The following is a 21377-nucleotide window of genomic DNA, read 5'->3' as shown; positions in this document are numbered from 1 at the left end:
CCAGAATCAGACCAACACACGTAGTCACTTGACTTACAACAAAGGAACCACCGCAATTCAGTGACTCTTTGTATCACATTGTGCTGTTGCAACTGAGTATCTGTGAAGACAAGAATGAATCCTGACCCTCACCTTCATGATACATAAAAACTAGGACTTCCGCCAAGATAGAGGCATAGGTGGAAACACTGTGCCTTCTCCCACAACCAAGTTTGAACACAACAAAGATTTGGAGAACTAGGACACACCCAAAGACCAGAAAACGGAATTATACGGAAGTCTGACAACTATAAACCCTTCAACAGGGACAGTAAGAGAGGCGGAGCCAGCAGCGAGCAGGGTCGGGCAGGACAGATTCCCCGACCTAGGCGCGCAGGCAGCCCGGAACCAGTCGGGGTGTGGGGCAGACTGACCTCGGTCGCACATTCATGCACAGTGAGACGGACCACACAGGCCCCATGGGACAAACCCAGTGGTGGAGGGCTGACAGCGGTGGCACACTCGCGTGCAGTGGAACGAAACTCGTGGGCCTGGTGACGGTGGTGGCTGCGGTGTCGGGGCCGCGGCAGCAGGCGGCAGACGGGAAGGCATTGTCCCTCTTTTACCCCGCCCCCACATACAACGTCACAACCCAGCGACTTAGTTGCCCTGTTCTAGTGAACACTTTAGGGCTCTGATCCTGCTACGGAACAGGCACGAACAGCCCAAAAGATGGTGCAAGAAGAACTCAAAGTCCCAGAGCCAATAACTCTAAGCAACCAAGAAATTGCCAGCCTCTCAGAAGCATAATTCAAGATATATAAAAACTAATGTGAATGGGTTCATAGGTCTAAATACAAAAGCTAAAACTGTAACAATTCTAGAAGAAAACATATTAAAAAATCTTTTTTTTATTTTTTTAAATATATTTTATTGATTATACCATTACAGTTATTCTATTCCCCCCTTCATTCCCCTCCACCCACACACTCCCTCCCCCACTATTCTCCCCCCTAGTTTATAACCACGTGTCTCAAGTTCTTTAGATTCTATATTTCCCCCACTATTCTCGCCCTCCCCCCTATCTATTTTCTACCTACCATCTATGCTATTTTCTGTGCCTTCTCCCCACTTCTCCTCCTCCCACCCCCCTGTTTCTAACCCTCCATGTGTTCTTAATTTCTATGGTTCCACTCCTGATCTAGCTGTCCTCTTGGTTTGCTTTTGTTTTAGGTGTGCTTGTTAATAACTGTGAGTTTGCTGTCCTTTCACTGTACATATTTTTCATCTTCTTTTTCTTATATAAGTCCCTTTAGCATTTCATATAATAAGGGCTTGGTGATGATGAACTCCTTGAACTTGACCTTGTCTGAGAAGCACTTTATCTGTCCTTCCATTCTAAATGAAAGTTTTGCTGGATAAAGCAATCTTGGCTGTAGGTCTTTGGATTTCATGACTTGGAATACTTCTTTCCAGCCCCTTCTTGCCTGTAAGGTCTCTTTTGAGAAATCCGCTGACAGTCTGATGGGTACTCCTTTGTAGGTGACTGTCCCCTTATCCCTTGATGCTTCTAGGATTCTCTCCTTCATTTTGGTCTTGGCTAATGTAATTATGATGTGCCTTGGTGTGTTCCTTCTTGGGTCCAACTTCTTTGGCACTCTCTGAGCTTCCTGGATTTCCTGGAAGTCTATTTCCTTTGCCAGACTGGGGAAGTTCTCCTTTATTATTTGTTCAAATAAGTTTTCCACTCGTGGCTGTTTCTTTCCCCCTTCTGGTACCCCTATAATCCGGATGTTGGAACGTTTAAAGATGTCCTGGAGGTTCCTAAGCCTCTCCTCATTTTTTTGAATTCTCATTTCTTCATTCCTTTCTGGTGGGATGTTTTGTTCTTCCTTCTGGTCCATTCCATTGATTTGAGTCCCAGTTTCCTTTCCATCACTATTGGTTTCCTGTGCATCTCCCTTCATTTCAATTAGTTTAGCCTTCATATGTTCCTCTAATTTGTGACTATGTTCCTCTAATTTGTGACTATAATCTACCAGTTCTGTGAGCATCCTGATAAATAGTGTCCTGAATTGTGCTTCTGAGAGGCTGGCAATTTCTCGGTCGCTTAGAGTTATTGGCTCTGGGACTTTGAGTTCTTCTTGCACCATCTTTTGGGCTGTTCGTGCCTGTTCCGTAGCAGGATCAGAGCCCTAAAGTGTTCACTAGAACAGGGCAACTAAGTCGCTGGGTTGTGACGTTGTATGTGGGGGCGGGGTAAAAGAGGGACAATGGCTTCCCGTCTGCCGCCTGCTGCCGCGGCCCCGACACCGCAGCCACCACCGTCACCAGGCCCACGAGTTTCGTTCCACTGCACGCGAGTGTGCCACCGCTGTCAGCCCTCCACCACTGGGTTTGTCCCATGGGGCCTGTGTGGTCCGTCTCACTGTGCATGAATGTGCGACCGAGGTCAATCTGCCCCACACCCCGACTGGTTCTGGGCTGCCTGCGCGCCTAGGTCGGGGAATCTGTCCTGCCCGACCCAGCTCCGCTGCTGGCTCCACCTCTCTTACCGTCCCTGTTGAACGGTTCGTAGTTGTCAGACTTCCGTATAATTCCGTTTTCTGGTCTTTGGGTGTGTCCTAGTTCTCCAAACCTTTGTTGTATTCAAACTTGGTTGTGGGAGAAGGCACAGTGTTTCCACCTATGCCTCCATCTTGGCGGAAGTCCTTAAAAAATCTTTATAACCCAACATGGGTAAAGATTTCTAAGGCAGGATTTTATTAAAAATTAGTTATCATTAAAAGAAAGAGATAAAATGGATTTCATCAAATTTAAAACATCTATTCATCAAAAAACACCCAATACAAAAGGGCAAGCTACAGAGAAAAAAATGCAATACATATATTTAACCAAAATATATAAAGAATGACAAATCAATAAGGAAAAGATAATACAAGTTTTAAACACTGGATGAGGAACTGGAACAGACACTTCACCAAAGACATCAAAATAGTAAGTACAAGAAAAGGTAACTCAGCCATCAGGAAATGTAAATTAAAACCACGGTGTTACCATTTCACACCCAATAGAAGGCTCACAACTAACAATACGAAATATCATCCAGGACGTGGAGCAGCTGAAACTCTCGCACTCTGCTTTGCAGGTGGGTGTGGTCTAACAGAACTGTCTGCCAGTTCCTTATGAAGTTCAATACCCGTTTATCCTGTAAACCAGCAATCTCATTCCTCAACATGCACCCAAAAGAAATGGAAATCGATGCCTACACACAGACTGCACACAAATGGCAGCTTTTATCGCGCTACCATACACTGGAAACAATCCAAATTCATTGGCAGATGAATAAATAATGAAACTGTATATCCACAGCACAATGAATACTGTTCAGCACTAAAAAATAATGAATATTGATACAAACAACATAAAAAATAATGAATACTGATACAAACAGCACAAAAGTAAAGAATACTGATACGAGTTTCACAAAGTTTCACGTAAAAACAGTACGTGAAGCGCAGGAAAGCAGATACATGCTTTGTGACCCTATCTGCAGGAAGGTTCAGACCAGTCTGTGAGGACAGGACCCTAATGCTGGTTGTCTTAGGGCTGGCGTTGACCACAAGCAGAAGGAGGGTCTGTGGTGATGGAATGTTCTATACGGTGACTGGGGTGGTGACTACACAAATGTACGCATTCATCAAAATACAACAACTGAACCTGCTGTACACATTTCACTGCATATTGTGCCACAGGTTAAGAAAATCAAGAAATAGTAAAACTAGAAACAATAACAATAGTTACAAATATCTCACTTAGATGTACTAATCAGGAAGGCTAACAGTAAGAATGGGAACACTAAGTGTTGATAAAGATACGGAGTAACCATAATGCTCGTACTTTGCTAGTGGAAGTGTAACTGATTTTAACAATTTGAAAACTACCTTTAAAGATATCTGTTTGTAACTAGCTTTACGAACAGATAAACGAATGCCTACTCTCTTACCTAGCAATTACATTTCTAGATATGTATCAAAAGAAATACACACCAAAAGACACATTCAAGACTACTCACAGCAGCAGTATTCAAAAGACAAAAATCCAAAGCAATCCAAGTGTCTATCAATAAGAATATGGGGAATATCATACATTACCACCTGGAATCTGAAGACTCAGAAAAAGGTCAAATATTTACCAAAATGATATGTTATTTGATTGGATTTCCCTTTCTGTATTTTTCTAAAGTCAAAAAAATTCTATTTACACTTATACCACCTAGAGATTAGTTACTTCAATTAGTAGGATATGATGTCAAAACAAAAAAGCAGTAATTATTTTATTCTACTTCAGTTTTACAGAAATCCACAAAAATTCTATTTACATCAAGATATTCTGTTTCATATTTAATTATCAATCACAATCTGAATGCTTTGACCCTTTTAAATATGTTCTGAGACTAATGGACATATCTAATATTTTAAATATTAATATTTTAAATTAATAATTAGGGTTAAGGGAGGGTGAGTAAATGTGAAGAATCAAGATTATCCATGAACAGCCCTGGCTGGTGTGGCTCAGTGGATTGAGTGCCATCCTGCGAGCCAAAAGGTTGCCAGTTCGATTCCCAGTCAAGGCACATGCCTGGGTTGCAAGCCGCAGGCATGCGAGAGGCAACCAATCAATGTATCTCTTGCACATCGATGTTTCTCTCCCTCTTTCTCCCTCCTTTCCCTCTCTCTAAAAATAAATAAATAAATAAAATCTTAAATAGATATATATTATCTATGAGCTGACAAATGTTTAAGGTAGATGATGTGTACATGTGGGTTCATTACACTATTTGCTCTGCTTTTCCACAGTAAAACATTTGAAAGTAAATAAATAAAAGCAGTGGGAGGACAGTTAAAAGAAAAACTCAAGGATTTTTACCTCTGAGAGAAAACAGAAATAAAATAAAAACACAGACCCATAATCAGTTAAGTCTCTCTTCCTCCCAGAATCTGGATTTGGTACAGAGAAGGTTCTAGGAAAACTTTGCATCTCATTATCACAAAGTAAAAGACACTACTCGATTAATGGATGAAACTGTCACGACACACTATTTCCACACTACCACAGGAGAGTATCTTTTCAGCTTTTGCTTTACTCAAAATTCAAATGAATTTTATTCTATGGATCTGCTCTCTAACATCAATATATGCTGGTAAAGAACGTGACAGTTGTACCACTGCGATGATAAAATTATGCCCCATGCTAAAACTGAAGTTCATTAATTTTGCCCTGACTGGTGTGGCTCAGTGGATTGAGCATCACTTGCAACCAAAGGGTCACTGGTTCGATTCTGGTCAGGGCACATGCCTGGGCTGCAGGCCAGGTCTCCAGTAGGGGGCGTGCAAGAGGCAACTACACATTGATGTTTCTCTCCCTGTCTTTATTTCTCTCTTTCCCTTTCTCTAAAACAAATAAATACAATCTTTTATAAGTAAATAAAATTAAAATTCATTAATTTCTTCATATGCCTGTTACTCTAGGTAAGGGAAGAAACATTATATAACAAAATAGTCTCTGTCAGCATGAAGTTTATACTACATTTAGCGGAGAGAGACTAAACACAACATAAGGAAAAAGTGCTATAAAAAAAAATGAAGCCGATGAAGCCATGTATGAGGACAGGATGTGCTTCAGATGCAACAGGATGTCACAGAAGACCTCACTGAGAAGATGACCCATGAACAAAGTCTAAAGCAAGTGGAGGGTTAAACCATGTGGATATCTGGTGAAACTCTGTTTTACCCAGACAGAAAAAGCAATACGTGCAAAGTCTCTAGAGTCAGAGTACGATTAACATGTTTGAGAAAGAGCAAGATGGCCAGTGTGACTGGTGCTGAATAAACAAGGAGGAGAGAAGTCAGAGATGAAGTCGCAAAAGGATCCTGCTATGCAGGGAGCAGAGGATTTTGCTCCCAATGAGATGGGAAACCACCTCCGGATGGTACTGAGTATGACCTGACTTTTTATTATAAAGGACTGGATCACCCTGGCTGCTGCTGCTGCCCTCAGAAGACGGTAAGAGGGCAAAAGAAGAAATCTGAAGATCACTAGGGAGTGATCACAGTAATCCAGGCTGATGCTGGCATGGACCAAATACCAGTAACGTGATGAAAAACTGTCAGATACTGCAAGTATTTTAAGCACAGGGCCAACAGGACACACTGATGGAATGACAGCGTAAGTGAGAAAGGGAAGGATCAAGGATGAATCCAAGGTTCTCGGCCCGGGCAAATGAAAGGAAGTAGCCGCCATTCACTGAGATGAGGGAGACTGTGGGAGCAGCAGCCCTGGCGTGGGGCTGGGGAGTGGCACGAGGAATTCGGAGTTCAGTTTTGGCCACGCTGTCAGGAGCTGCTTTCAAGAGGTCCAACGTGAGATGAGCAGCTGGATATATGAGGCTAACGTTTTGGGAAGAGATCTAGCTGAAGATATAAATCTGGAAGCCATGTATGTACAAAGTTCCTAAGCCTGTCATCATTAAAACCATGAGACCTATGGCAATTCGCACACCTAAAAATGATGGAAGGAGAGCTGACACGGAGTGGTGAATACATAATACAATACACAGATGATGTCTTACAGAATTGTACACTTGAAACCTGTATAATTTTATTAACCAATGTCACTCCAATAAATTAAAAAATAAAACGAAATAATTTTTTTAGAAAAACATTAATCCTATTCCAATTCTTCCAAAAGGAGGAGGAGGAGGAGGGGTGGGAGTGGGGGGAAAGAAGAAGAAAGTGGGGGGAGAGGAGGGGGGAATGAGGAGGAGAAACACTTTCTATCACAGTCTATGACACCAGCATCATCTTGGTACCAAAGCCAGAGAAAGATTCCACAAGAAAACTATAGACCAATATTCCTCATGAATAAAGGTAGAACAATCCTCAACAAAATAACACTATACCATATCTGACAGCACATTAAAAAGGAATACGAATTATGACTAAATGAGATTTATCCTAGGAATACAAGGGTATTTCAGCATAAGGAAATCAAAGTAATATATACAGCACACTCACAGGACAAAGAAAAACAACCACATGATCATCTCCATAGATTCAGAAAAGCATCTGACAAAAATCCAACCACCTTTCACGATAAAAACACTCAGCAAACTAGGAACAGAAGGGTAGCCTTTTCAGCAAATGTTGCTGAAACAACTGGATATCTGTATACTAAAATTATCAACTTGAATCCATATCTTTCAATGTATACAAAATTAGGATGTACGATTCTAGTCATATAAAACCCGAGAAAATGCCAAGTATCCTAACAGAATGCAGATCAGTGTTTGCCACAGGGCAGAGGAACGAGGGGAGGAGGGGGTCACAAAGAGGCACAAAGCAACAAGGACCTGGTTGTGATCATTTCCTATGGACACACGTCAAGACTTACCCAACTGTACACTTTAAATACAACTTATGGTATATTAATTATATCTCAATAAAGCTCTTAAAAAGAGTTTTTAAAAATGAGCTGTGCAAAAATGGTAATTCTAAATGATACTGGATTTGGTCATTTTTCCTATAATTTTCATCAGTCCTATAAACATATATATATATTAGAGTGAGTTGGTATTACAATGACTAATGGCATGTAGCATCAACACACAGACTTTTCTTAGCGAGGGGATGAATTACAGACTTTAGATGACCAAGTCTTGCCCATTTGTTAACTATAGGACAACCTTACCTCTTCAGAATGCAGCTAGGAGTCAAGAGTCAAAAAGTCTGTGGGCGGACAAGGGCAGTCCTAAAATCAACGCAATCAAGTCCATGGACTTCAGTAACTAGTTAAACCCCCTGCAAGAGCTTGTTCTGATCCAACACGTGAACAGCAATCTAGAACCACTTGGTTAAACTGGCAGAGGCCCACCAATGCACAAACCCTTAGTAACACCTTAGGGCATCAACATAAAATAGGACAGCACAATACAGGTAACTGTACATGATAATGATATTTAGGGATCATTTTGTAGTTCCTTTGTTCCAGGCACTATACTGGGTATCTTTTAGTGTAACTCTTCATTTTTAATCCTTACAACAATCCCTCAAAGTATCAACAGCATTGTTCCCATTTTTCAGATGGGGAACAGTGGCCAAAGAGGCTTAGTGTCCTGATCACAGTGACATCAGAAGCAACAGGGCCAGGACGGAAACCTAGTGCTGCCTGAGTCTGAAGCCAGTAGGCTTTAAACTAAAGCATAAGGTGAAATTATATTCTACAAACTCTTGTGAGATGCTAAGGGAATCATCTATTACAATTATCGTCTAAGATGTTTAAATTCTTACACGTGGAGTAAATACATTGAGAAAAATTCATACCTTGATGGTGAATAAACCAAAGTACTAAAGTACGCTCTACACACTCAACTCATAAAAATAATGACACAGATGCAGACTGGTTGCTATGCAAAACCACAGAAACAGTATTTTCTTAGCCCAAGAATAACATTTCACTAAGACAAACACATTTTAATTAAATTTTGTTCAACAAAACAGTTTCTTAAGAACATGACTTTAGACAAAAGGTAGAAGAAACTGTAACTCGTGCACGTGAGCCTGTGTCTGAAAACCTCCAGGACTGTCTCCAATACCATTTTGTTACTCCACTTAGAATACTAAATTTAAAAAAAATCATGTCATAAAATGGCAGTGGAAAGACAGGAAGAAACAAAATCATCAAACCATATAACCATCTCACATTCTGCCATAAAATTAAACCTCTTCCCTCATGAATCTTAAACCGGATTATAAACAAGTAATGACACTGACTAGCTTGAATTTAATCAGTAATTTTGCAAATAAGATACCACAGTGCTTTCGATATGACAAGCATCCAAGGAATGCTCACCACGGGGCAATGCAGAGAAGGCAAACAAAAGGAGAAACGAATGATAAATCTCCCCCCGCCCCAATCTAGAGAGAACGCTTCCCCCACCACACCCACCGTGTTGAACAATCAAATAACCCGTTCCTTTGGGGAAGAAGGGAGGCGGCAGGAGGGAGTTCAGTCACTCCGAGGCCTCCTTCTAAGTCACCGAAAGCCCTGTAAACACAAAGATACTGACAACTTCTCTCCCACCAGCAGATGCTGTTCTCTGTGACACCCCCATGTTCCTACAGGGATGCTGTTGTGTTTTCAGTGCCCCCCAAAGAAAAAACACAAGCCTTCAGACACTGTCTCAAAAGTTTCTTTCCAAGGACATGACTCCACCTCTTCTCACAGACTTCAAAATCTGACTGAAAGACTCACTGGTCAAAGACTGTAATAAAAGCCGTAACTTTAATTATGAGAATCAGAAAATCTCAGAGTTTCTTAAGAAAATCTAAGAAAATATATCACATTTTTATGACTTTGCTTAGGGAAATAACTAGCTGATTTCCAGAATGTCATATTAGGTAAGTTCAGCGTACTTAAATTTGGTCATTTTTTAGGCTCAATAAATGTGCAATTCTCTTGGAAGAAATCTCTTTACATTTTTAGAAGCAATGTAATATACTTCCAAGAAGGCTCCAAGAAACCCGGAAGTCATACACTTAAGTACAGAGGCACCTAACCATTAACTAAACACAGTATATTCCTACTAAAATTTCCTGCTTGACTTGCATGATTACAACTAAAAATAGTTCAAAATACCATTTGGTAAAACACGCCTTTTTATATCCCTTTGCGTGATCAAACTCACCTTCACCATCATGCACTTGACAGTTAGGAAGTAAAGCTACACTTCTGAGTTAATAAAGTGTCTACTAATATTTCACATGGCACATCATTTTACACATGCTAGGTAAATCAGATTAAGAATGAATGGGTTAATATGCAATGGACACCAAAACAATTACTGATGCATCTGTATACATGGATTAATATACACATAAGAATACGTGCATGTGCTCCCTGCTCTGGAAGCAATGATTCCCCAGTAACAATGAGCACAACTCACTCCAGATCCCGATTCCCAAATACCACTCTCCAATAAAAGGAACCATTTTCCCAAGAGTTGGGGAACTCTAGGGCTAGGACAGGCAAAATAAAAATTGAAGCTGGAGAATCCTTGTAGTACCCAAAAGTAAGTGCTCAAATCTGCATTTTAACTGCTGTGTTTCATAACAGGTGCATTTCTGTTAAGGGAGAAAACCCCACTGCCATTGTAACTGTCCATGTACGATTAATAACTGCCGCAGTCCCCGCTCTTTACCCCGAATATTCGAACCTGCATTCTCTAATCCCCAGAAGTGCAGAATAAAGAAGGACACATGTAAATGGCAAAAGCAGTTAAAGTTAGTCTTCAAATCATACCGTGCAAAATTCAAGCTTTTTACCAGTTCATCTAACACGCGGTTATTTTTCAGGTCTGGCTCTGTGACTGTCTAGAAAAGAAAAACACCAGATGGGGAAGGTCAGAAACAATAATTTACTTGTCATAATCTTGTTTTTGAAAATGTGTGACCCATCCTCCTGAGACTTTCCATCCCATTTACTCTTCCAGGAAAGCCTCAAAATAAAGTTCATTTTATCTCCTACTAATATGGTATTTAAAAACAATTAATCAGAACCAGCCAACTGGAAATCTGCTAAAAGCTCCCCAAAGCACATGGTAAAACCATACATACTCTGTACTAAGATAAAACCTAACATGAGCAAGAATGCCAGCACTCAGCATTACCAAAAATTTCTCTTGAGGAACAAGAGATGCTCTTTTTTAAGTGATAACACTGAGAGAGACACCACAAGTCCAAAGGGAGCTTAAAAACAAGACTGGTTTTCAGGAATGCAACAGGAAAAAAGGTAAAACCAGTGGCTATTTAGCATAAATGGTACACACTTTATCTCCATGCTGATGTCATCTTGACAAAGACAGCATGCCTTAAATTTTAAGAGTTTAGACTTGAGAAACAAACTACCATTTTTTACATAGGGTTTTTACATGATAACGCAGAGGAATTCTGACACTTTGTACCTACCAGAGGCATCATACTAGGAGAACCAAACCCTTAATCTGGTCCAGGTTAAGGGTTAAGGTGCCCTTTCAGTTAGACCCTACCGTCTCTTTTACTTCTTTCTTTATGTTTACTTTCCCTCTTAAGCTGTGCTTTCATCTATTTCCACTACTTGAACCACTTCAGAAACCAGTACCAACAAACTGCCCAGTGCTGTCCCTGAAGGTCTGTTTTGGGAAAGAAACAAGGACCAGTCAGGCTGGGTGAAGCCCAATGGCCACAAATCCGTTTTCTGCACAAATACTTAGACCAGTCCTTTGAAAATAAATAACCCTCCCATCAGATTTTCTACCCAATGTGAGAAATTAGAAAAAAATGAACAGCCATAAAAACACAGGTCTTTAGATTTGAGTGCTACATTCTGAACTTGAAGTTAGTTTTTACCTCCTAAAATACATTTAGGTCATCAGAAATCCCCAAAAAACCTTGAATAAAGCCCAGTTCCTTGCATATGTGTTTTAGAGCTCCTTCTGCAAATATCTTTTATGAGGCTTAAGTCAACAGTTACACATGTTCCCTTGGGCATTTGTATACACATGAAGCAGAAATATTTGCACCAACCAGTAAGTTTTTTAAAACAAAAAAAAAGGAAAGAAAAACTCACCACACGACAAGTTGGACACTGTGTTTTATAGGACAAAAATTTTCTTATACAGAGAGAACAGTCTGCAAAAATATAAATGCAACAAATTAATAAGCTATATTAATAATACAGGAATCTGACCTCTAACAAAATCTGACTTAAATTATTGAATATTATCATTATCTAAGGTATATCATTATAATCTGAAAATTCTAGTACCTCTACCTACGCACATTTGCAAATGTGATTAAATAACAGTTTTAGGAGAGAAAAACGCATTGAATAATAATCATCACAAGTCCTTAGGACACCACCACTCCATAAGTAGCACGCATCGCTCTCTGCATCCACCCACAACATGTACCAAACATGCATGTAAGACCTGAGGTGGATATTGTATTAACATGTCAAAAATATTTACTGCCTAATACTCTAAAGTATAAACTTTGAAATAAGGTAGGTACACTTTAAGAAATAATATATACCCAGGTTATAAAATTAGGGATTTCTATACCCTAACTTTATAAATGATGTCCACCATCCCACATTTAACAAGTACTTTTGTGGCAAGCACTACGAAAAGAACAATATACAATGAAAGGTTCTTGACCTCATGGAGGTCACTATTTACAAAATAGTGAAACAATTACAGTTTAATAAGTCCTAATGACTTAAATAGGAACTGACATTAACTAAATTCTTCACACCCAAGGCAGTATAAAACAATTCTCCTCCCCCACGCCACAAAAAAAATACATGTGACCAACATCAGAATGGTACCTTACTGGTACATAATCTGCTAGCAGCCCAAGCTCAGCTCAGGGAAGGGGCTTCATTTAAAACAGGATTCAGTTTAGTGAAGGAGGAGGGGACAGTACGAGTTCGGCTACAGATATCCAGCAAATGAACAAGTTATACCAGCCTCAGTAAGAGCATCCAGGCGGAAAAAATTAGAACAAGTTATAAAAAAGATAAAACAGGCAGAATTAACTTCTTTGGGAAGCAAAGGTGAATAAAGGGGACTTCCGGCTACTGGTTTGGATGTAAGGAGCTTGGAAGCCCACGCTCTTCCAAACAAGAAAAAGGTGAGTAGACTGGAAGATCAACAACTCTTCTTAGATCCATCAGAGAACAGGGGTCACAGAGCAACCTGCTGCCCTCAAAATTGGAGAGACAGACAGGCTGGATTCAGAGAGTAACACTTACCAGAGTAAAAACCCATGACCAGAAACTTATGGGGAAATCAGAGAAGAAACCTCTGCTGGAACCAGAGTTGGGAGAGGGCAGGTGGGGTTGCAAAACCTGGACTGTAATTGACAAATTGCTGGAGGCTCAGTGTGGACAAGCCTGAGTTTCAAAACTCCAGGGCAACACAGATATTTCGCTGGCACACACTTACTGAATTTCAACTTGAACAGTTCTACCAGGTTCTCAAAGTGACTATGAGACGAGAGTCCCCCTAGTCCTTCTGCAGAGGGAGAGGGAAAGCAATAGTTTTGAAATACACCAGAGCACTGTTCTCTTCTTACCAAGACCTGCCCTCAAGAGAAACTATTTTACCAGAACCTATTCTATTAGGGTATTATCAGAGACCAGGTGACATGGGGGAAGGGAAACAACCACCTCCAGCTACTTCTAGCTGTCCTGTCCTGTCCTGTCAACCTGGGGAAGTTGGGGGACCCCAGGGGCACCTGAGAAGCACCTGTGAGGTACACAGTCCAAGGGCGCACGCTGACTTAAGGGCTGAGACTAATGACAGGATGACAGAACACACCTCACATCACTGAAGGACTGCGTACTGCAGCTCCTTGTACCTAGTACACTACATCCCACTATCAGGAAAAAAACTGTAAGGCATACCAACAGGCAAAAAACACAGTCTGAAGAAAATGCAAGCATGAGAACCAGAGTCAAATCTGGCAGGATGTGGAATTATCACACCAGGAATTTAAAGCAACTATGGTTAATATGCTAAGGGCTCTAACGAACAAAGTAGACAACAATCCAAGAACAGATGGGTAACATAGGCACAGATGAAAATCTTAAAACACATTCAAATGTTAGAGATCAAAAATGCTGTAACAGAAATGAAGATTGCCTTTAATGGGCTCACTAGTACACTGGACACAGATGAGAAAAAAAGAATCTCTGTGCTTGAGCATATTTCAATACAAACTTCCAAACTGAAGAGGAAAAAAAGAAAGAATGAAAAAACCCAGAAGAGAGTATCTAAGAACTGTGGGACAGATACAAAAGGTATAACTGTGCATAATGACAATACCCAAAGGACAAAAAGGAAACAGAAAATATGTAAAGCAATAATGACCGAAATTTCCCCCAAATTATTGTCAGACACCGAACCACAGATCCTGGAAGCCCACAGTACACGAAGCAGGATAAATGCAAAAAAAAATCCTATGACGGTTTATCATATTCAAACTGCAGTAAAACAAAGATAAAAAAGACTTGAAAGAAGCCAGAGGGAAAAACACCTTACCCATCAAGGAACAAAGGTTAGATTAAATCCACCTCCTGAGAATGCATGCAGTCAAGAAAAGAATGAAGTGAAAGATTTAGTGTTGAGGAAAGAAACACGAACCTAGAGTTCTGTAGCCTGAGAAAGCATCTTGCAAGAATGAGGGAGATACTTACTCAGGCTAATAAAAATTAAGAGAATTTGCTTCCAGTAGACCTGCCTTGCAAGAAATGTTAAAAAGAAGTTCTTCAGAGAGAAGGAAAATGATGTAGCTCAGAAACCCCACCTCCATAAAGGAAGGAATAGCACTGAAGGAACAAGTGAAAGTAAAAGCTTTCATTCTTTTATCTTAACTGATCTAACAAACAAGTTTGTTCAAAATAAGAGCAACAAAGTATTACATCACCTATGCTTATGGACAAACATATGCTTACATATAAGTGAAATGCGTAACAGCAACGACACAGAGGACTGGAGGGAGGAACTGGGTGTCTTAGTCAATTCGGGCCGCCATGTAACAAAATACTGGAGACTGGTTGCTTACGGAACAGAATTTTATTTCTCACAGTTCCGGAGGGCAGCAGTCCACGATCATGATGCAAGTACAGTCCATTTCTGATGAGAATTCTCTTCCTGGCTTGTAGATCCCCTCCTACCCACTGTGTCCTCACAGGGCAGCAGGAGAGAGAACAAGCTCTCCGGTCTCCTCTGAGAAAAGCACTAATCCCATCACGAGGACCCATCCTCGTGACCTCATCTAAACCTCTTTACCTCACAAAGGTCTGTTCTCCAAATGCCATCATTTTGGGAATGAGTGCTTCAATTAAATGAATTGGCGGGAAAACACTCCACAGCACTCCACCACTCATCCTCCAAAGTCCCTGTCCTTCTCCCACAGAAAACACACTCATCCCATCTTAGTAACCCCAAAAGTCTCATTCCAGCGTCAACTCTGAAGTCCAAAGGCCTGTCTGTATAACACCAACATCAGGTATGGATGAGACATGGGGTATGATGCATTCTAAAGCAAAAGTCCTCTCCAGACCCCTGCTATCCACATTCCTCTCTTCACACTGTAAGTCTCCGGAGTAACAGTGAAGGCCAAGAGTTCCCAAACCCAGCCGTGCATCAGAGCCGCCAAGGGCAGTTCATGGTTGATTTTAATTTCGTTTCTGAGGCCCTAACTCAAGCCATACTGATTCATTAGCTTTAGGTCAGTAAATCACACCCATAATATGTGATTCTAACTGAACAACAATTATTATTATCATTATTTTTTTAAAACTTAGTATGTTTTTGCTATTAGGTTGTACCATATGAAAATCATTTGGGGGAAATTAAAAAAGACAAATATTGGCAATTTCTCATAATTTAACATAACACTGTATGAGGTCTGTCCAGAAAAAGTCCAACCACACTGTTAATATAATGAGAACAGTCTGCACCACATTGATATAACCTGGCAGCCAAGGAGACTTGGCTGGAATGTGCCTGTGTGAACAAGGATGACTTCACTGTACTAGTCAGTGGGGGCTATTGAGTGAACATGTGTACTGTGTGGCCATCACATTCAAAATGAGCGAGTAAAGCAATGAATCTGCATCAGATTTTCACTAAGCTTGAACATTCCTCCATGGACAACATTCAGATGATTCAGAGGCCACAGCCACAGGCAACTGGTGATTGGTAGCTTCATCACAACAACATGCCCAATCACGCATCACATCTCCTGCAGGGTTTTTTGACGAAACGTCAAATCACCCAGGTGACTCAGCCACCTTACGGCCCAGATTTGGCACCCTGGGACTTCTGGCTTTTCCCAAAACTAAAACTGCCTTTGACAGGGAAGAGATTTCAAACTGTCAATGAGATTCAGGAAAACACAACAGGGCAGCTGATGGCAACTGGGAGAACTGTGTGAGGCACCAAGCTACTATTTTGAAGGGGACTGAGGTGTCATTGTCCTTGTACAATGTTTCTTGTATCTTCTTCAATAAATGTCTCTATTTTTCATATTACATGGCTAGATACCTTCTGGACAGACCTGTACATTCACTGTATGTTCTGTTTAAAGTACATTACACATGTTAATGCTTGTTTTCAAAAGATTTATTTATTTTCAGAGAGAGGGAAAGGGAGGAAGAAAGCGAGGGAGAGACAGTGATGTGTGAGAGAAACATTGATCTCTTACATGCACCTCAGGGAACTGGGCCCACAACCTAGGCATGAGCCCTGATCAGGAATCGAAACAGCAACCTTTGGCTTTGCGGGACAACACTGGACCCACTGAGCCTCACAGGTCAGGGTGTTAGCTCTTCTGATCCTCCCAGCAACCTGAGGTTGTGACAAATATTAGCTCCACTTCACAAGAAGGAAAACGCAGCAGAGGACTCGGCCCCCTTGCCCAAGGCCACCGAGCTAACAGGTGGCAAAGGCAAGTAACAGAGCCTATGGTAACATAATTCTAACTAATTTTTAAGTATTTACAATTTATTTATAACATACATGTATTATGGTTATACAAGTAATATTTACGATCGTAGATACCAGATTGTGTGTAATGAGGCCGGTGCTTTCTCTTCCACGCAGTCTTGTGTGCGTTTTGTTTTGAAACATGGAGAACCAGACGTTAGTCCCAAGTAGAGCGGGTCATTGGCTTAATTTCAGCCTACTAGTGGACTACCAAATACGTACTGGTGAACTGCAGACTGACGTAATTTATTCTCTAGTGAGCAACACTGCTATTCCACTCAAGTTCAAGCAGCTGAAGGGCTCTGGACCTTCAGAGTCTATTTATTCCTAGGTGGCTTTATTTAAATCACCTGTGACGTCTGATTTTTCTAGCCAAGGGCTCACCTATGAGCAGTGCGGGATGGGACGGGAAGGGAGACTAAACCAATGACATGAAGGGTAGCTTCACAGAAACATCCAGGCCTTGGTGGAGAGAAGGTATTTCTAATCTCAAACACGACTGCAGCCACCTGCTGACTTTCGAATACCAAAAGAACCTAGCATCCTAACAGTAAAAAGCAAATTTCTAAAACTTAAACCAACCCTTTTTGTGTGTGACTTAAGGATTTTATGAGAATAGAACCATTTCAAAAATAGTCCCAGCCAAACCAGAAAAGCCAATTCTGGATGGAACAGGAGGTCCTGGAAAGCTGAGAACACTGGCCTCTGCCTCCAGTTCCAGTGTCCGGAGACCAGTTAGCTGGTAACAAAAAACATCCTTTCAAACAACAACCAGCACTCCAGCCCCGCCCTACGCGCAGGTCTGCACAGTTCTACGGCCCTTCTGTGCGCGTAACTATCTCTTACCCCTCCCTTGTTTCACTCTGGTGCCTCTTAAGAACAAAAAAGGAAGAACACACTATTTGCCTAAAAGAACAGTATAGCTCCTCTTAATTTACCCAAACGTCATTAAAAGAACATTTCATATCTCACGTTCAAAAATGAAATTAAGGTGCTTTTTATTTTAGCACAAGACTTAATGAATTTAAGTCAAAATCCACAAAAGGAAAAGAAAGATGATTGCTGGTCCCTCCTTAACGTAACAGCACCCAGAGCCAACGGTTTCATTTAGCAGGACAAACCCCTATCGAGTCAGAAAAACGGTGCAGGTGCAAAGAAAACTGGTACTTGAGCATATCAGTTTATTAGCAAAAATAATTCTCACTCTTGGTATTTTACAGGTTGGAGAAAGCCCATTCCCTCTCCCCCAAAATATTCTCTCTAATAGCATGAATTTGGACCAATTTAATTGACCTGCATTCTGTCAACACGCCCCACTAAAATCTCAGCACATCTGCAAATGCAGTGTTCATTACTCATACCCAAAAAATGAAAACAAAAGGAAAATAAAATGGTTTAAAATAATAAACCCTGAATGTTTAAGGAGCAGCAGTTCGCAGCCAGCATTCCGAATCACGAATTCCATGGATCCAGGCCGGGAGCAGAACACGGTAGCCAAACCTGGCTCCCTCGACGTTCCAGGGGCTTTTGTGCCATTAAAACAACACTACAGACCCACAGCGATTCTTAGTCTTGAAAGAACTTGTGACAAGTGGCGTTTAGTTGAAAAGGCCTCCCGAATGTAGAGAGGTACAGAATGAAAAGTAAGTGCTCATAAAATAAATTATCACTATTAAAAGTACCCTCCACCAATTTCCTCTTAGGAATGACATCAGTGACAACTGTAAGTGACATCTGTAAGCGACATAGAAGAGAAGAATGGAAGTAAAGCCTCCAGCTAAGTGGAGTTCACTGAATTCATAAAAAGTAAAGCCTTTCTTCTCTAAAATGACATAATTAAAATCTATAGAAGGGACTTCCACCTGTGTCCAGGAGAAAGTAACAGGGTCAGGAATTACCCTCCTTTGAGAAACAAGTAAAACACTGGAGGAACAACCATATTCAGACTTTGGACAATGGCAGAAATGACAGTCCTACCACAGCCCGAGGATGCTGCCTGGAGGCAACTGCCTGACTACAGTACACTGGAGAGAGCCAGACAGAGCATCAGCCTTGCTAGTTGGAGAAACAAAGGTCAGACTTCAAGGCAATCCAGGCAGTTAATATCTGTAAAGCAGAATACCAGAAAGAAAGAGGCTACACATATAGGAAGACCTTCAGAAATACGAATAGGGATCCACCCAATTCTGTGGTTAAATGCAAATCTGCACATATACAGAGTGAAAATCCATGAGACCAGACAAAGAACAACTTCCTTGGTAAGAACAGTAACTGAAGAGGTTTCACAGGGCTGGGAGTTCTTAAATTTTCTACCATCCAGTTTGGGTATTCAGTAGACACTCCAGAATGTCATACCTAAGTATGAGGGTAAATTAGCCATAGAAAGAAGGTGATGTCAGCAAGATGGCAAAATAGGAAGCCGGACCCTCTCTTCCCCATGGAGGTATCAACTAACAATACATGAGCCAATTCCCTTTGTGAGAAACGCAGATGGCAGTTGAGATGCTCCTGCACCCCAAGTGAGTGCAAAATCAGCCACGGGTCCAGTAGGAAATCTGTGGCATTCACTTGCTGGAGCAACTCTGTCTGGCTCAGCACCCCATGAACCGAAAAATCCCCAACTCCCAGCTTCTCCCTGGGGAGTGAAAGAGAAGAACGAGACATTCAGACTTCTCAGGAGACTGCCCACGGGACTAGTTTCTGTCCCGACTGAGTCTAAACACTGACAGGAAAGGGCCCCAAGTTGGGGGTCACTGAGAACAAAGACGATGGTTTAGACTAGCAAACATTCACTCACCATCACCCCTCACCCAGCGAGGCACGAAGCACGCTGGAGACACTCATGTCTCATTTTTCTCTCTGGGAAAGACCGCCCATCTAATGTTCCAGCTTTAGGAAGGCTACCAGAGGGACTGGTTTCTCTCTCATCCAACTCAGAGTGCTGATGGGATCCATCATGCCACAGATGCCTAGGGACTGCTGAGAACAATAAAGAGCTGGGCAGCTTGCTGCTGCTCCAGAAAACCCACGGTACATCCAACAGAGGCCAATACGGCTCAGCAGCTTTTCCTTTGGAAGAAAGAAAAGAGGGAAGCATGCATCCAATATTTTGGCTAAGGGGATGCCTGAGGGGCTGCTTCTGTCTTGTTTGACTTGAGGTGCTACTGGGACCTGGCACACTCCAAATGCCTGGTGAGCCACCAGGAACATAAAAGAGCTAAGTAGCTTTCTACAGTTCTAGAGGTCCTGCAGTGCACAGATACCAGAAGATGCAAGAAATTACAAACTAATGAAGAGAAACCAGCAAAATATCTCATTGGTAATTCACACTCAAAAGACATATCCAGAGAAAAGGTTTTCTTTTTTAATTTTTTCTAATCATCACTACAGGACAGTATTTCAGTGTTTGTGACACAGAGACAGAAAGGAAGGGAGGAAGGAAGGAGCATTTACTGGCTGTCTCCCACCTGAGCCACGACTGGGGATTGAACCCTCAAACCAGGCACGTGCTCCAACCAGTAATCGAACCTGAAACCCCTCAGTGCATGAGATGGTGCCCCAATCAACCAAGCCACACCCACCAGGGCCACAGAAAAGGTTTAATACACCCCCGGAATCTCTAGCTGTGCTGACTGGTGAAGGTCTTTCCATAAAGAAAGCAGCCTGTAAAATCTGTGGGAGGTGGCAACCAAGAAAGCAGTTTTAATTTGATTTAACTTTAATTGATTTTAATTAAAATGTAAATAACTGTGTGGCTAGCATTTACAGTACTAAACAACATAGGTCTAAATATTCCAAGTAAAAACAGATATTGTCAAACTGAATTACAGGGGAAAGCCCAATATACGTTGTCTATAAAAAGCTCAATTTAAATATAAGGACACACACAAGTTAGAAGTAAAAGATGGAAAAAGTTAAACCATGCAAAGACTATTACTTCTCGCTTAAAGAAGTAAGAGTGGCTACATTAATGTCAGGAAAAAAGTAGACTTCAGTGCAAAGAATATTGCCAGAAGAGGGCCATTTGATGATAAGGAAACAGTAAATTCATCAAGTAGACAAAATAATCATAAATATGTACACACCTAATAAAAGCACTTCAAAATACAAAAGGCAAAAAGTGATAGAAGTGAAATAAACAAGTCCACAATTACAGTTGGAGATTTCAACACTCCTCTCTCCATACTGATAAAACGTAAAGACTCTAAAGATACAGAAGACTTCAGGGCACTATCTACTTGACATAATTGATATTTAATAGACATTCTTTTCAAGTGTACATGAAACATTAACCAAGAAATACCATATGCTGTGTCATAAGCTAGTCTCATTTCTTTAAACTAGAAAATGTTTAAAGAACTGAAATAAAGAAGATTATGTTCTTTGACCAGAACATAGTAATAGGAAGATATCAGGAGAACTCCCAAATATTTAGAACAGGCTTCTAAATGACTCATGGACCAAGAAGAAATCACATATTTAGAAGGAATTTAAATCTTTATATTCAGAATACACTTTAAACCAAATAAAAGTGAAAACATATCAAAATGTGTGGAATGCAGCTAAAGCAGTGCTCAGAGAGAGATTCACAATTTTAAATGCTCACATTAGAAAAGAAGAAAAACCTAACATCAACGATCTAAGCTTTTACCTTAACCTAGGGATATAAGAGCAAACTAAATTCCAATAAGTAAAAGAAAGGAAATAATAAAGATAAGAAAAGGACAATTAGGAAGCGTATTAAAAACTCAATGCCAATAAACCCAACAGCTTATATAAATGGACAAATTTCTTAAAAGGAATTCAA

At 40.9% G+C, this 21377-nt stretch overlaps 1 protein-coding gene across 3 annotated transcripts in view; it reads right to left on the bottom strand.

The window, feature by feature from the left end:
* The window catches only part of RAD18 (RAD18 E3 ubiquitin protein ligase), a 120807-nt gene that overhangs the window by 90643 nt on the left and 8787 nt on the right, over positions 1–21377 (bottom strand). For all 3 annotated transcript variants that reach the window (XM_037055702.1, XM_037055703.1, XM_037055704.1), the window contains exons 3-4: positions 11644–11705; positions 10339–10409 (exon numbers count right to left, since the gene is read on the bottom strand). In XM_037055702.1, the coding sequence (XP_036911597.1) occupies positions 10339–10409; positions 11644–11705 (133 nt within the window). The remainder of the gene's footprint in view (positions 1–10338; positions 10410–11643; positions 11706–21377) is intronic.

This window comes from Sturnira hondurensis, unplaced genomic scaffold, assembly GCF_014824575.4.
Source record: "Sturnira hondurensis isolate 20B ecotype Veracruz unplaced genomic scaffold, ASM1482457v3 Scaffold0008723, whole genome shotgun sequence".
In the NCBI taxonomy this organism is placed as follows: Eukaryota; Metazoa; Chordata; class Mammalia; order Chiroptera; family Phyllostomidae; genus Sturnira; species Sturnira hondurensis.
Note: the sequence above shows the minus strand (reverse complement) of the source record. Positions and strands in the feature narration are given on the sequence as shown.